Source organism: Elephantulus edwardii, unplaced genomic scaffold (assembly GCF_000299155.1).
Source record: "Elephantulus edwardii isolate Elephantulus edwardi_28Jun2011 unplaced genomic scaffold, EleEdw1.0 scaffold00042, whole genome shotgun sequence".
Lineage (NCBI taxonomy): Eukaryota > Metazoa > Chordata > Mammalia > Macroscelidea > Macroscelididae > Elephantulus > Elephantulus edwardii.
The window spans coordinates 17268128-17281870 of NW_006399792.1; the positions used below are offsets into that span (position 1 = coordinate 17268128).

General features: G+C 40.3%; 1 protein-coding gene across 1 annotated transcript in view; it reads right to left on the reverse strand.

Moving 5' to 3' along the window:
• Positions 1–13743, reverse strand: part of FRAS1 (Fraser syndrome 1) — a 470336-nt gene that overhangs the window by 369015 nt on the left and 87578 nt on the right. The window contains exon 13 of the mRNA XM_006885294.1: positions 2929–3072. Coding sequence (XP_006885356.1) covers positions 2929–3072 — 144 coding nt within the window. The remainder of the gene's footprint in view (positions 1–2928; positions 3073–13743) is intronic.

A 13743-nucleotide genomic window follows, 5' to 3' on the forward strand; every position in this document is an offset into this window, starting at 1 on the left:
AAGCTTTCACTCATTGTCAGGAACTCTAACTGAGGACCTGACCATATAACAGGGGTGGTTTGCTCCCTATTCACTGTCATGGAAGCAACAGAGAAGACAAAGACAAGACAGGAGGAATGAGGATGAGAAGGCAGGAAGAAGAGAGAGAAATGGGCAGATGTATGTTAGAAGTGTGCCTTAGACTGAGGCAATGAACGGATGATGCAGTTAGGATGCAGAGGCAGATGATCTGGACTAAGACCCTCTATCTTGCTACTTATTAGCCACGTGGCCAGAGGCAAGTTTCTTCACTGCTCTGTTTCCTCTTCTAGAACATAAGGGTGATACCTACTTCAAGAAATGATGCTGAAGATTAAACACACAACACTTATCTAGCACTGACTCTCTGCCAGGCATCACTCTAAGTGCTTTGCATTCATTTTCTTAATCCTCTCAACCATCTCCTCAGTTGGGCATCTTAAGTTTCTTATCATTGCTATAACAAGTTGTCAAGAATGTAACAGCTCCGAACAACACAGAATTATCATCTTGCTGTTCTTGAAGTCAGAAGTCCCAACATCCAAATCTGTAAGGGGCTGTGTTCCTTCTGGAAGCTCCAGTGGGGAATTCATCTCCTTCCTACATGCTCTGTTCATGGTCTCCATCCTGAACCACTTAAACCAACACTGAGGTTCTGCTTCTAGCCTCACATCCCCTTCTCTGATTATGATCCTCTTTATCATCTTCACACGTGGACCTTTGTTATCACAGTGAACCTGGATAATTCCCTCACCTCAAGACCCTTCATTTAATCACATTGGAAAGGCTCTTTTGCTACAGAAGGTAACATAATCACAGGTTCTGGAGATTAGGACTGGAATTCTTTGGGGATTGTTATATTAGCTACTAAATGCATTCACTTAATCATTGCTATCTACTCAGAACCAACGCACAGCTGGTTCCAAGCACTGAGTTTTACTCTGGATGAGTTCCAAGACTGTAAATCACATGGGAGGAGATTACTCTTCTTTCTCTTGAGGTGTCTTGAGTAGATTCAAAAAGCCAGAGAGATCCTCTACACACTACAGCACCAGAGTGCATTCATTTGCCCAAAGTGCTTTCATTCTCCACATTTTAATATGGGCAACAGACACAAAGAGAGAGATTAACTTGCCTAGGATTATGCTTGCTGCACCTTATGCTTTCCTATCTCTCAGTGGGTTAATGTTTATAGTGCACTTGAAATAGTGCATGGCATAAAAAAAGCATTCAGCTAGTTCTGCTTTTATTATTAGATTCTTGTTGCTTGCTGCAAGACTTGGCCCCTTGCTCCCAGAGACCCCATGCACAATGGAAGGAAGTGCTGTCCAGCCTGTGCCAGCCATATGATGGCTGTGGACAGGACTTCTGTTATCCACAGGATTTTCAGTGTCTGATTTTTACAAGCAGAGGGTTTTCCTCACAGTTCATCCTAACCTGGAATCTATACTCATGCTTCCTTTGAGAAACGAATGGTGACAAGCGCACAAAGCATACTGGCCATGAGTCAAACCTGAATCTCTCACATGGAAGTAAAGAACTGCACCACTGAACTGTACTATAGTATATATCATCAAGTGTTAAAAACATAATGGAAAATAATTACATCAGCTTTAATTCTGTGGCACAATACCAAAGATGGCTTGGTTGGCATAAGACATTATCTTTGCTTACATGCATATCCTGAAGCAACTCACTGATGAAGAATTAGTGACTTGGAAAAAGGGAAAAGGTAGTTGTTCTCCTCTTCTCCTTATGAAGTGGAGTGTGGCATTGGGATTGGGGGGAAACTCATCAATAACCTGCATTATGCAGATGATACAACCTTGCCTGATGATAATGAGGAGGACTTGAAGCACTTGTTGCAGAAGATCGAAGAATGCAGTCTTTGGTATGGATTGCATCTCAATGTCAAGAAAACAAAGATTCTTACTACGGGATCAATAGCCAGCAACATGTGAGATAGAGAGGAGACTGAAACTGTCAACAGCTTCATCTTGCTTGGATCCACAATTAACACCCTTGATAACAGCAGGCAGGAAGTAAGCAGATACACTGCCCTGGGAAAGTCTGCAGTTAGGGACCTCTCCAAATTATTGGGGAGTAATGATGTCAGCTTGAGGACTAACATGCACCTGAATCAGGCCATAGCCTCTCTGATTACTTGTTATGTGTCTGAGAGCTGAACAACGAATAGAAAAGACAGAAAAAGAATTAATGCCTTTGAGCTGTGGTGTTGGAGAAGAGCGCTGAACATCACATGGACGACCAAGAGAACAAACATATATGTCTTGGAGAGGGTGCTACTGGAGTGTTTTTTGAGGCAAGAATGATGAGGCTTTGTCTCACATACTTTGAGCATTTTGGTAGCATGGGCTATTCCTAGGAGAAAGACATAATGCTGGGAAGGGTGCAGAATAGGTGAAGAAAAGGAAGACCCTCAAGCAGGTGGACTGACATGGTGACTGCTTTAATGGGCTGTTGTGTGTCAGGAAGTGTGAGGATGGTACAGGTTAGAACAGGGTTCAGATCTTTTGTTCATAGGGTCACTATGAGTCATACTCGATGCCACCTAACAAAGTGAATAACCCAAGTCTCAATATCTTCATTTGTAGGATAATACGATAGTGACTATACAGATCAAAAACACCTGTCAGAACATTTAAAGGGGGATCCTGTCTGTAAAAAGAGCCTCTGGGTGGTACACACATAAAAAGGCTGACGGTTTGCGTCTATCCAGAGGTACCTTGGAGGAAAGTTATGGAAAGCTACTTTCAACACTCTAGCCATTGAAAACCATTGTTCCATTTTAGCAGCTATTTACTTATTGGTCAAGGAAAAGAAATGTTGGTTTGAAAAGAGATGCTAGCAAAGGAAAAGATGCTTTGATGTCCAAAGCCCAGTCCTTACCGAGACAGATGCCCTGGTGGTTGTAAAAGCCTTCGCCACAGCTGCTCTCACAGCTGCCCTCTCTCAGCACATGGAGGGCATCTTTGCAGGCCAAGCAGCTCCTCTCCGTGGGCCCCCAGCATGCTGCACAGGACGCATGGCAAGCTGTGGGCAAAAACAATGTCAGTGGACTGCCTAAAGTCCAAAAGACAGGTCGCAACTTCTAATATTTACAAGGTTGATGCTGGCTCTTTGGTTCCTAAGCAGACATTCCTTACCCTCCCTGTCCCCAGAAACAAAACAAAACAAACTCTTTAATGATCAGAAGTACAACTTTGGTAAGTTATTGCAGGGATTTGAAACAGTAAATCAGAGGCTTTTGAGAAATGTGAGTCACTGAGAAGAAAATAATGGTTTTCTAGACAAAGATTGAGTGTAAAATGAAATCAGATGGCCCTCCATCACCCGGCCTTCCATAATCACACAAGTGTCACAGCAAGGCAACCACCTCCCACCTCCAACACCATCAGAAATCTGCTAAGGATGAAGCCATACATGCTGGTTTTTCATTAGAATTTTAAAGGGCAATGTGGAACAAATGGATCAAATACTATGTGTATTATAATTATTGTTATGTAATATTTTATGTACAAAAGATTTAAAAAAACAATATGCTTTTTAGACTTTCACTCAAATCACAATACAAAATTAAATAATTCATATCATCTGAAACAAATTTTTAAAGGGCTAGAGCAGGAGGTGGGGGTGGAGGTGGGAGTGCTGGTTAGACCTAAAAATGACCTGCTAAAAACTAGTAACTGGGAAACCCTACCTAATGGCAGTGGGTTTGATTTGTGGTTTGACAACACCTGACATTGCTTTCTTTTTGCCTTTCTGTTTTTACCTGCTTCTCTGTCTCCATCTCTCCCTATTTCCCCTTCTACCTTCACCCACAACTTTCATAGTATCCCTCAATCTCTCCATTTCCTGCCAGTAATATCTGTTTTACACATGCATCTTGAATAACATATGGAATCAACATTTCTATCATGCTTTTCTTGGGGGGTGTTATAGTATCATTATTGGCATTTTGAATTGTGATTTTGGAGAAAATTGACGAAGGAATTGGTGGTCATTCTTTCATACCTATTTGTTTCTTGCAGCATTACTCGAAATAGCAAAGATCTGGAGCAGTCCAAGTGCCCATCAACAAACAAATGAACAAAGAAACTATGGTATATCCACACTATAGAATTTTACACTGAAAAATAATAAACTCATTAAATTCTATACCACATGGATGTATCTGAAAGTCATTATGCTGAGTGAAAAATCTCAATCACAAATGACAAATAGTGCAGAGGGCCATGTTACAACAATAGGATGGATACAGGGTCGGTGAGGGGAGTGAGAAAAGCACTAACAGATAATGAACACTGCTCTAGAATAAAAGGAGAGAAGAGTAATCTGAAAGGAGTGATAATTAGACATTGTATGTCTAGAAATCAACAATCTGGAATAGGATAAGCATTACAAAGTGAATAGCAGGAAAGGTTGTTGTTAGGTGTTGATAAGTATGAATCATATCAATTCTACAAACAACAAATTTGAACCCTATCATACTCTGCAGTCCTCATCATCTCCAACATACCTGAATGCACTGCTGCAATCAATATCAATCCATCTTGTTAAGGGTTTTCTTTCTTTTGTTGACACTCCACCTTTCCCAACATGCTGTCCCTTTCTAAGGAATGTTGTTATGAACTGTCAAGTGGGAACTAATTCTCAGTGGACCCTCGGGCAGGTTTTCAAAGGTAGAAAATCACATGGGAGGAGACTGCCCATACTTCTCCAGTGCAGCAGTTAAGTAGATTTGCCCTTGGGATTCAAATCTACCATGTGTCTTTTGGATTGAGCACATCTTCTAACCACTAGGTCACTAGTACTCCTTCTAAGGAACAGACCCTCCTAACACATGCCCAAAGGATGTGAGATAAAGTCTAACCATTCTTGCCTCCATGGAGCACTCTGGTAGCACCATCTCCAAAGCACTTCTGTTTGCTATTTTGGTAATCCCTTCAGCACTTTTCTCCAAGAGCAAGGCTCAGTGGTTATCAATTCTTCTTCTGTCATCCTAATTCATTCAGTATGTCTCTCAGTTGCATGGCGATTATGATCCAAACCAGGTGCATCTTAGTCTTCAAACTGACATCATTGGTCCTCAGTAATTTGGAGAGGTTTCTAAAAGACTGTACCAAGAGTGTCAATTGTGGATCCAAGTAAGATAAAGTCACTGACAATTTCAATCTTTTGTCCACCTATCATGATGTTGCCTACCAATCCAGTAAGACTTTTAAAAATTTTCTTGACATTGAAATGTAATTCATATTGATCTTCTGCAGCAAATGCCCAAGTCTTCCTCAGAGCAAAGAAAGGTTGTGTCATCTGCATAAGGCAGATGGCTGATGAGTCTTCCTTCAATCCTGGGGCCACATTCTTCTTCATAGAGTTCAGCTTCTTGAATAATTTGCTCAGCATACAGATTGAATAGGTATGGAGAAAGGATACAAAGCTGGCACATATATTTTTAATGTTAAACCATATACTGTTCCCTTACTCTACTCTTGGTCTAGGTATAGGTTTTGCACGAGCACAATCAAGTATCCTGGCATTCTCATTCTTCTCAGGGTTGGCGATTCTTTGTTACGATCTACACAGTCAATGCCTTCACATAGTCGATAAAGCATAAATTGATATTCTTCCGGTATTCTTTGCTTTCAGCCAAGATCCATCTGAAATCAGCAATGAGATCCCTGGTGCCACGGCCTCTTCTAAATCCAGCTCGAATGTCTGTCAATTCTCTAATTACTGCTCTAGCCATTTTTAATGATCTTCAGCAGTATTTTGCTTGCTTGTGATAGTAATGATATTGTTAGATAATTTCCATATTCTATAGGATCATTATTCTTGGGAATGGAAGCAAATATGGATCTCTTTCGGTCAGCAGTCTTCCAAAGATTTTGGCATAGGCTGGTGAGTATATTCAGAGCTATATCTGTTAGCTGAAACACATCAGCTGGAATCCTATTTGGTAAGTTCCTAGAGCCTCATTTTTGGCTAGTGACTTTATTGCTGCTTGAACTTCTTCCTTCATTACCAATGGCTCTTGACCAGATGGTACTTTCTGAAATATCTGGCCAATTCTTTATGGTACAGTTACTCTGTGTATTCCCTCTATCTTCTTTTAATGTTTCCTAGATCATTCAGTAGGAATCTTATATAGGTGAGTTCAAACCATCATCTTGTCAATTATTTGCTCCATACTTAACTATTTGAGTCACTCAAAGCTCCAGTGTTTTAAAAGCCTACAATTTTTTTTCTCTTCTAATTTTTTTAAACTGTTCACTCTTTTCTCTTCACCAAAGCATTTCTGCAAAGAGAAGCCTACTTTGAATGAGTGGATATTTTCATTTCATTAGCTATATAACTCACCCCCCCATGCCTTTGTCCTTGTATCATGGCTTAAAAAAATGTTTGTTTCACAGTGGAGCACAATCTATTTTAAAGAGGTTTTAATTCTCATAAAAATTGGAAGGGAGAATGGTTTTGTTTGCTTGTAAGTGGTTGGTAATGATTACCTTAGTAATTTAATTAGCTCTCACTCTCAAGGCAGAAGAAAGTATACCAGAACTGCAAATCTCAAGACACATTCCTCTCCTTTCAGTTTTAAACAACATGCAGAAAGTCTTACCACTCTCCACCCCACAACAAATTTAGAGATCATTACTAACTCTGTGTTAAGTGCTTGGACGTTCTCTAACAAATAAAAGCAGTGATGAGGACCACCTTCAGGTAGACCTGAAGGCTGAGAAGAGGGCACCCAAGGGGAAAGACTAAGACCAGAACGAGCAAAGTTCTAGAGAAGGCAAAGTGCCCGGTGGTGCCTACTGGGTCTCAGGATTGTGATTCATGAATGAAGAGGTATACATACCTTGGAGCCAGGGAAAAAGCTAGGATTTTATCCTAGATTAACTATAAAACTAAAATGGGCTCAAGCAGGTGACTGAACTATGTCACTCTAAAACCATGCAACCAGAGTGCTCCTCAGACAAAGATGTTGAACGTTTGTCTCACATTCTTTGGGGCATGTTGTCAAGAGGCACAAGTCATTGGAAAAAGACATTATACTGGAAAGGTGAAGGGCCAGAGAAAGATTCTCAGCAAGGTAGGCTGACACTGTGAGCATAACAATGAGTTCAAGAAGTCGAGACCATGAGTATGGTACAGGATAGATTCAGATCTGTTGTTGATAAGATTGCTAGCAGCTGTAGCTGGTATGACAGAACCTAATGACAATGACAAAATGTCTGTTGGAATATAGACCTCTTTAAAGTACCGAAGTGCAAAGGTATCATTCTGGAGACTAAGGTGCACCTGAAACATGCCACGGTCTTTGCAATCACTTGCTATGCATCAGAAAGCTGGACAATGACTAGGATTGATAGGAGGAGAAATGATGCCTTTGAGCTGTGGTGCTGGAGATGAGTACTGAATATACCATGGACTGCTAGGAAAACAAACAGGTTTGTCCTGGAGAGGGTGAAGCTGGGTTCTTCCTTGGAGGCAAGGATTCTGAAGCTTTGTCTGACATACTTTGGACATGTTGCAAGGAGGGATCGGTCCTTGGAGAGGGACTTCATGCTGGGGAGGGTGGAGGGACAGCGCAGGAGAGGAAGACCCTTGAGATGGATTGATTCAGTGACTGGAGTAATGGGGCTAAGTGTGTTGGTGATGGTGAGACTGGCACAGGATAGGGCAGAGTTTAGGGCTGTTATACATAAGGTCACTATGAGTCACAGGCAACTTGACGTCACATAACAATAACAATAGTTGTATTTGTAGTATTCTTATGTTAATTAGAGCATATCTGAGTAGGTGGGCTCTAAACCTAATAACTTCTGAGCTGTAAAGAGATTAGACACAGACAAATACACACACTCGCAAACACAGGAGAAGTCTGACATCATGCGATAATCATCTACAAGTCAAGGAACCAAGGAACACTTGGAGCAACCAGCAGACACAACGCAGACTCCACACCATAGCTCTGATTTGACCCTTAGCTTCTGAATCTTCGAGAAAATGAATGTCTGTTCATTCAGGCCATGCAGGTGTAATATTTTGTTAGAACACTGCCAGGAAGCGAAAATAAAATACCACACAGGAAGCGTCCACCACAATGCCTCTGGCACCTCTTTAGTCCCTAATCTCGTTTGCACTCCGAAGGCCTCCTAACTTGTCACAACTGTGAATCTTTACTGAACTTGTCCACCAAAATTACTCTTTCCTCCATGTCCTTGCAGCATTTACTGCTTGCTTCTTATATTTGTCTTGCTGTTCTAATTATCTGGTGGCAAATCTATCTACATCAGTGGAATGTAGTCCACTTAAGGATTCAACAATCCTGCTGTTAGGTGCCAGCTCAACCCCACAATGCCATCAGACAGATATGATCTATATGGATTTTTTTCCTTGGCTTTTCAGACCAGATCCTTCTTCCAAGATCCACCTTTGTTCAGAAGCTATGCTGAAATCTGCTCAGTACCACAGCAGTATGTAGGGTTCCACTAACAGATGGCTGGTGAGCATACTCTGAGAAGCACTGGCAGGGAACTGAACCTGGGTGTCCTCACAAACCACCACTACCATGTTTTAGTTATTTAAATCCCCAGTGCTACCTGATGCCTGGGAAGTAGTCAGTATGTACTTGTTCAATGCATGCTAAATGAACATAGTGGTTTTGTTATTATTATTTACAAAGAACTCATATAATGAGCTATTTCAAAAACAGGGACAATAACCATGAAGTCTGAGTCTTCAGATAGTCCCACCCTGTAGGATTTACTCTGGAGTCGAGAGCTGCTTACAGTGATGAACACATAAGCTGGGTTTATTTGGGGTACCGAATGTGATGCTGGTCTCTCTCTTTTCCTGTATTAGACACAGGAGTGGCATGACAACAGAGAGGATTTCTATTTCAATATGGGCCTCTGCTGAGCTGTCATTTCTAATGATGACATACTCCCACTGTTTTGCAATAGATTTCTAATTTCTAACACTGAACATATGCTTCTGCAGATTATCTCTTCTTGCAGGCCTATTCTACATGTGGCTTTTATTACATTTAGGCTATTATGAAAAATAAAAAGGTCACTCCCTGGCTTCCCACCATAATTTCTCTTAGTGATACATTTCAGATCACTCAGGGTTTGAACTGAATATTTGGGAGAGTTGTGACAATAAATTAAAAAAGAGAAGAAGCAAGGGAAATTCATTGTCTTATCTCACATAATTTATTTGGGCAGGTCCCTGGCTTTTCTAGAGCGTAACAACACATGTCTTGTCTTGCTGAGTAATTCACATAAAAAATGAAAAGGTACAAATTACTTTTCTTTTGGCAACTCTATATTGAAGCCTTACTCCAAAACCAAGACATTTCTTTTGTACTCATAATTTAGAAACAGAAAATGGTGTTTTTTTTTCTAAACCTATGCTTTTCTAAGAATAAAATGCAGCCCTTTTCCAGCTAAATGCTGAAAACATTACCTACAGAAAACTTTTTACTGTGTACGTGGAGTCTTCCCAGGTGCACATGGGGCCTGCCTTCAGTTCAAATCATGCCCTCACAAAGAAAAAGGCTGGGACACTGATGTGTCAAATGTGTTAATGGCTGGTTACCCAATGCGGACAGTGACTGGGGTGGAGCTCCCCGATGAAAACAAGCTTGGAAGGAGGAGTGGCATCCACTTCCATAATAGCTTGCCTCCAAAAACCCTATGAACCTGGAGAGAGGATGAAAGGCACCCAAGCGTCGAGGACTCCCCTTCATAGGGTCGCTATGAGTCACTTGCAACTCAAAGGCCCTTAATAGCAACAACAACAACCACCCATTGCCTTTTCCATGGTTTCTTCGGGTGAGCTTCTTTGCCACTGTCAGTGAATTAGTACATTTGCTCAGTCTCATTCACTACCATCAAGTTGGTCCTGGTGCCTTGAGATCCTCCATTGACTTTCTGATACTATTCATTGTAATGGGAGTAGGCTGTTCATCTTTCTGCAGAGGAGTTGCTGCTGAAGATGTGCCATCTCTGGGTTAACAGCACAACTTGTTACGTATGGACTATGCCATTGGCGGCCCTCTGAGACTCACTAATGAGTTTGCAGTTTAGTTTTCAAATCCCCATTCATTTGTGCTTATAACCTACACGAAAACAGATGCCCTTGGGGAAGGCAAATGTTTAATGTTTTCAGCTGTGACATCAACAGTGAGAGGTTGAAGTCTTTCTAGAAATGCCTTGGAAAAGAGGTTCTGGAGTGTATTCCACAAAATCATCCACTAGAAACCCTATGTAGCCCAGTGATCACCATTAGTCATACTAAGTTGACAACTGGTTGGTTTTTTAATAGAAACATCCCAAAATTAATATATAAGCAGAAGTGTCACACACCTGTCAAATTCCTTCATTCTGTTTTTTAATAACTTAGTGAGATTCCATTCTCATAAAAAGATTGCCAAGTACTTGCCAACTTTTAAAGTGTTGTCAGGAGACAGAGAATAAATTTACAGTAAGAAGCACTTGTCAATTAAAAAAAAAGTTAAAAAGGTTCTATCCTAAACCAAATACCATTGCTTTTTAACTTCTCAAGTTTTAAAGTGGAAGGAATAAAATTAATTGGTCCTAATTCAAGAGGTTATGGTGAGATGGTAAGTTTGTCAGAGCAAATAATGTCAAATCTCATCAGATAAGTGGCATACACTAAGAGACTTGAGTCAAAGGCAAACTACAAAGGGAACAAATTCAAGTTCACCATGTGACAGACAGAAAAGGATGGAAAACACCATGCAGAAGGTAAGTTCATTTTGAGAAGGAAGAAAAGGCAATAATAATGTGAGCATAATCCAACTCCAGTCTTTCCTGAAGACCTGATACTCTCAAGCTGTCTTTGCAATCTCTAAAAAACAAAAAAACAAAAAAAAACAAAAAAACAAAAAAAAAAAAAACAACCCACAACAAAAGTTGTCTAGAGAATGGCTGGCTGGAAATAGCTCGAAGAAGCTCACACAACAAGCCCATATGCCTGAAGACTGCACCCACACCCAAATCCAGGGCTGCTTGGCCTTGTGTAAAAAGCACAAACTCCAGAGAAAACTAGGATACATTCATCTGAGCAAGCACCACCTTTGATCCTTTCACTTCATTCCTCTCTTGCCTCCAACCAGGCTGGAATCTCTGCCCTCATGTTGTATCCCTCTGCCAGCTGACAACTTCACATCCTGAAATGAGAACATCTGGGCTCCAGATATTCTCTGCTTGAGAGTGTCCATAATAAAAGTGATATCACAGGCTTCAGGCTCAAGGATAGTTAGAGATAGGCAATTTAACAGGAGAGCAGTTATTCTATTTAATGAATTAGATGTATGCATAAGAACATGTATGTATTTTTAAAAGCAGAATCTAGTAAGAGATAAAGAATAAAATATCCACCTGGGGATATTTAGGAATATATAAATTATATACATTTGTGTGTACGCACAAATATGAAATTGTGTACACAAATACAAAACTGTGTATACAAATACAAAATCATGTACATTAAGTTGATTGTTGTTGTTGTTGATTGCCATCAAGTCGAGCACGACTCATAGCATCTCTATGAACAAAGACCTAATGCCTTCCTGTAACTATTGTTACTTCTCCAAGTTCATAGAGTTTCCAGAGGCATGTGGGTTAGGAAGCGGATTCTACTCCTGCTTACAAACCTGTTTTACAACTGGGAGCCTCACCAAACCCTGTCCACATTGGGAAACCATTCTGGTATTCGATACCACAATGGTACAAGGTTCAGTATCACAGCAACCCAGGTTATTTCATACTGCACATTGGCAAAGACTGATGTACAAAGTGGAAGAATGTTCCTCCAGATATAACAGCACTAGTTCACTTAGCAGTCAGTGGCTAAGTGTCATTAATTCAAATACGACTGAATGTAAGTTTTGCACAAAAGACCTAAACTCTGTTCTATAACTAACATAGTTTCTGTATAGAACTCTATTCTATAACTACCATCATTTCTGTACATTTAGAGAGTTTGTAGAGTTTCCAGAGGCATCTAGTTTAGGAAGTGGATGCCACTCCTGCTTCCCCGCATAAATCAATTTGGAAGCTCATCCAAACACTGTACATTATGGGTAACCATTATTGTATTTGACAAGACTATGGAACAGTGTGCAGCATCACAGCAACACCAAATTGTTCAGTTCAACAAAGAGACAAAAAGACTGATGCGTCATTCAAGAAATATTCATTCAAAAATATATTAAATTGATTAGTTTTTATTAGTTTGTTACTATAAATTACATCGTGTTGCTCAATACCACTGAGTTGAATATAACTCAAAGGGACTTTGAGAACAACAGATCAAAACCCTGTTCTATTCTGTACCTTCTTTATACCTTACACTTGGAGCCCATTGCCACAGACATTGCATCAGTCTATTTCATTGAGGGTCTTCCTCTTCTTTGGTGATTCTCCACCATTCCAAGCATGATATCCTTTTCTAAGGAACAGCCTCTCCTAACAACAACATGTCCAAAGTACGTGAGACAAAGCTTCACTAGCCTTACTCTGCAGAGTATTCCAGCGGCACTTTATTTAAGACTTAACTATTTGTTCCTTTGGCAGTCTACAGGATATTCGGCACTCTTCTCCAACACTCCAACTCAAATGCATCAACTGTTCTCCTATCATCCTTGTTCATTGTTCAGCTCTCAGATGCATAGTAGGTGACCAGAATACTGTGGCTTGAACCAGGTGCACCTTAGTCTTTAAACTGACATCACTACTCTTCAAGACTTTGGAGAGATTCACTGATAGCCAACTTTCCCAATGCTATATTCATCCATAATATCCTGACTGATAGCAACAAAGGTGTTGACCATGGATCCAAGCATTGAAAATTCATTGAAAAATTTCAGTATTTTCTCTCTGTCATGATGTTGCTTATTGGTCAAGTGGTGAGGATTTAAATATAACTGCTATTCAAATATATTCACCAACAGCTAAAGTAAAAGATGAGGAAATTGAGAAATTTTACCAACTTTTAAAAATTATTGTAGTTTATTTACAAAATTCAAATACATTGTTTCCCAGACCAGATTCTTCCAATGTCCCTCACCACCCCCATAAAATCCCCATGATCAATCCCCCCTTTCCCTGCACATCCTCATCCTTCTGCTTCCACCTCCCCTTGGGTCCTCATACTAATTTTATAATAATGGTTTTACACAATATTTGTCCTTGTGTCACTAAGTTAGTTCACTCAGCACAGTGCTCTCTAGTTCCTCCCAAGTTAGGTAATAATTTACGAAATCATTGCTCCTGCGTGCTGCATAGTATTCCATTGTGTAAATGTACCATAATTTCTCAATCCATTCATTTGTGGTTGGACATCTGGGGCTGCTTCCATGTGCTTGTGATGGTGAATAACATTGCTATGAACACTGGTGTACAAGTCTCCACTTGTGTCTCAGTTCCCTTTGTTTTCAGGGTGGAATAGCTGGGTCATATGGAATTTCTATGTTCAGCTTTTTGAGGAAGCACAGAACTGCCTTCCATAATGGTTGTACCATTTTACAATCCCACCAACAATGTTTTAAGAGTTCCTATTTTGCCACATTCTCTCCAAAATTTATTACTTGCTGCTCTGTTAAACTTTGCTACTGCTACTGGAGTGAGATGGTACCTCATTATGGTTTTGATTTGCATCTCTCTTTTC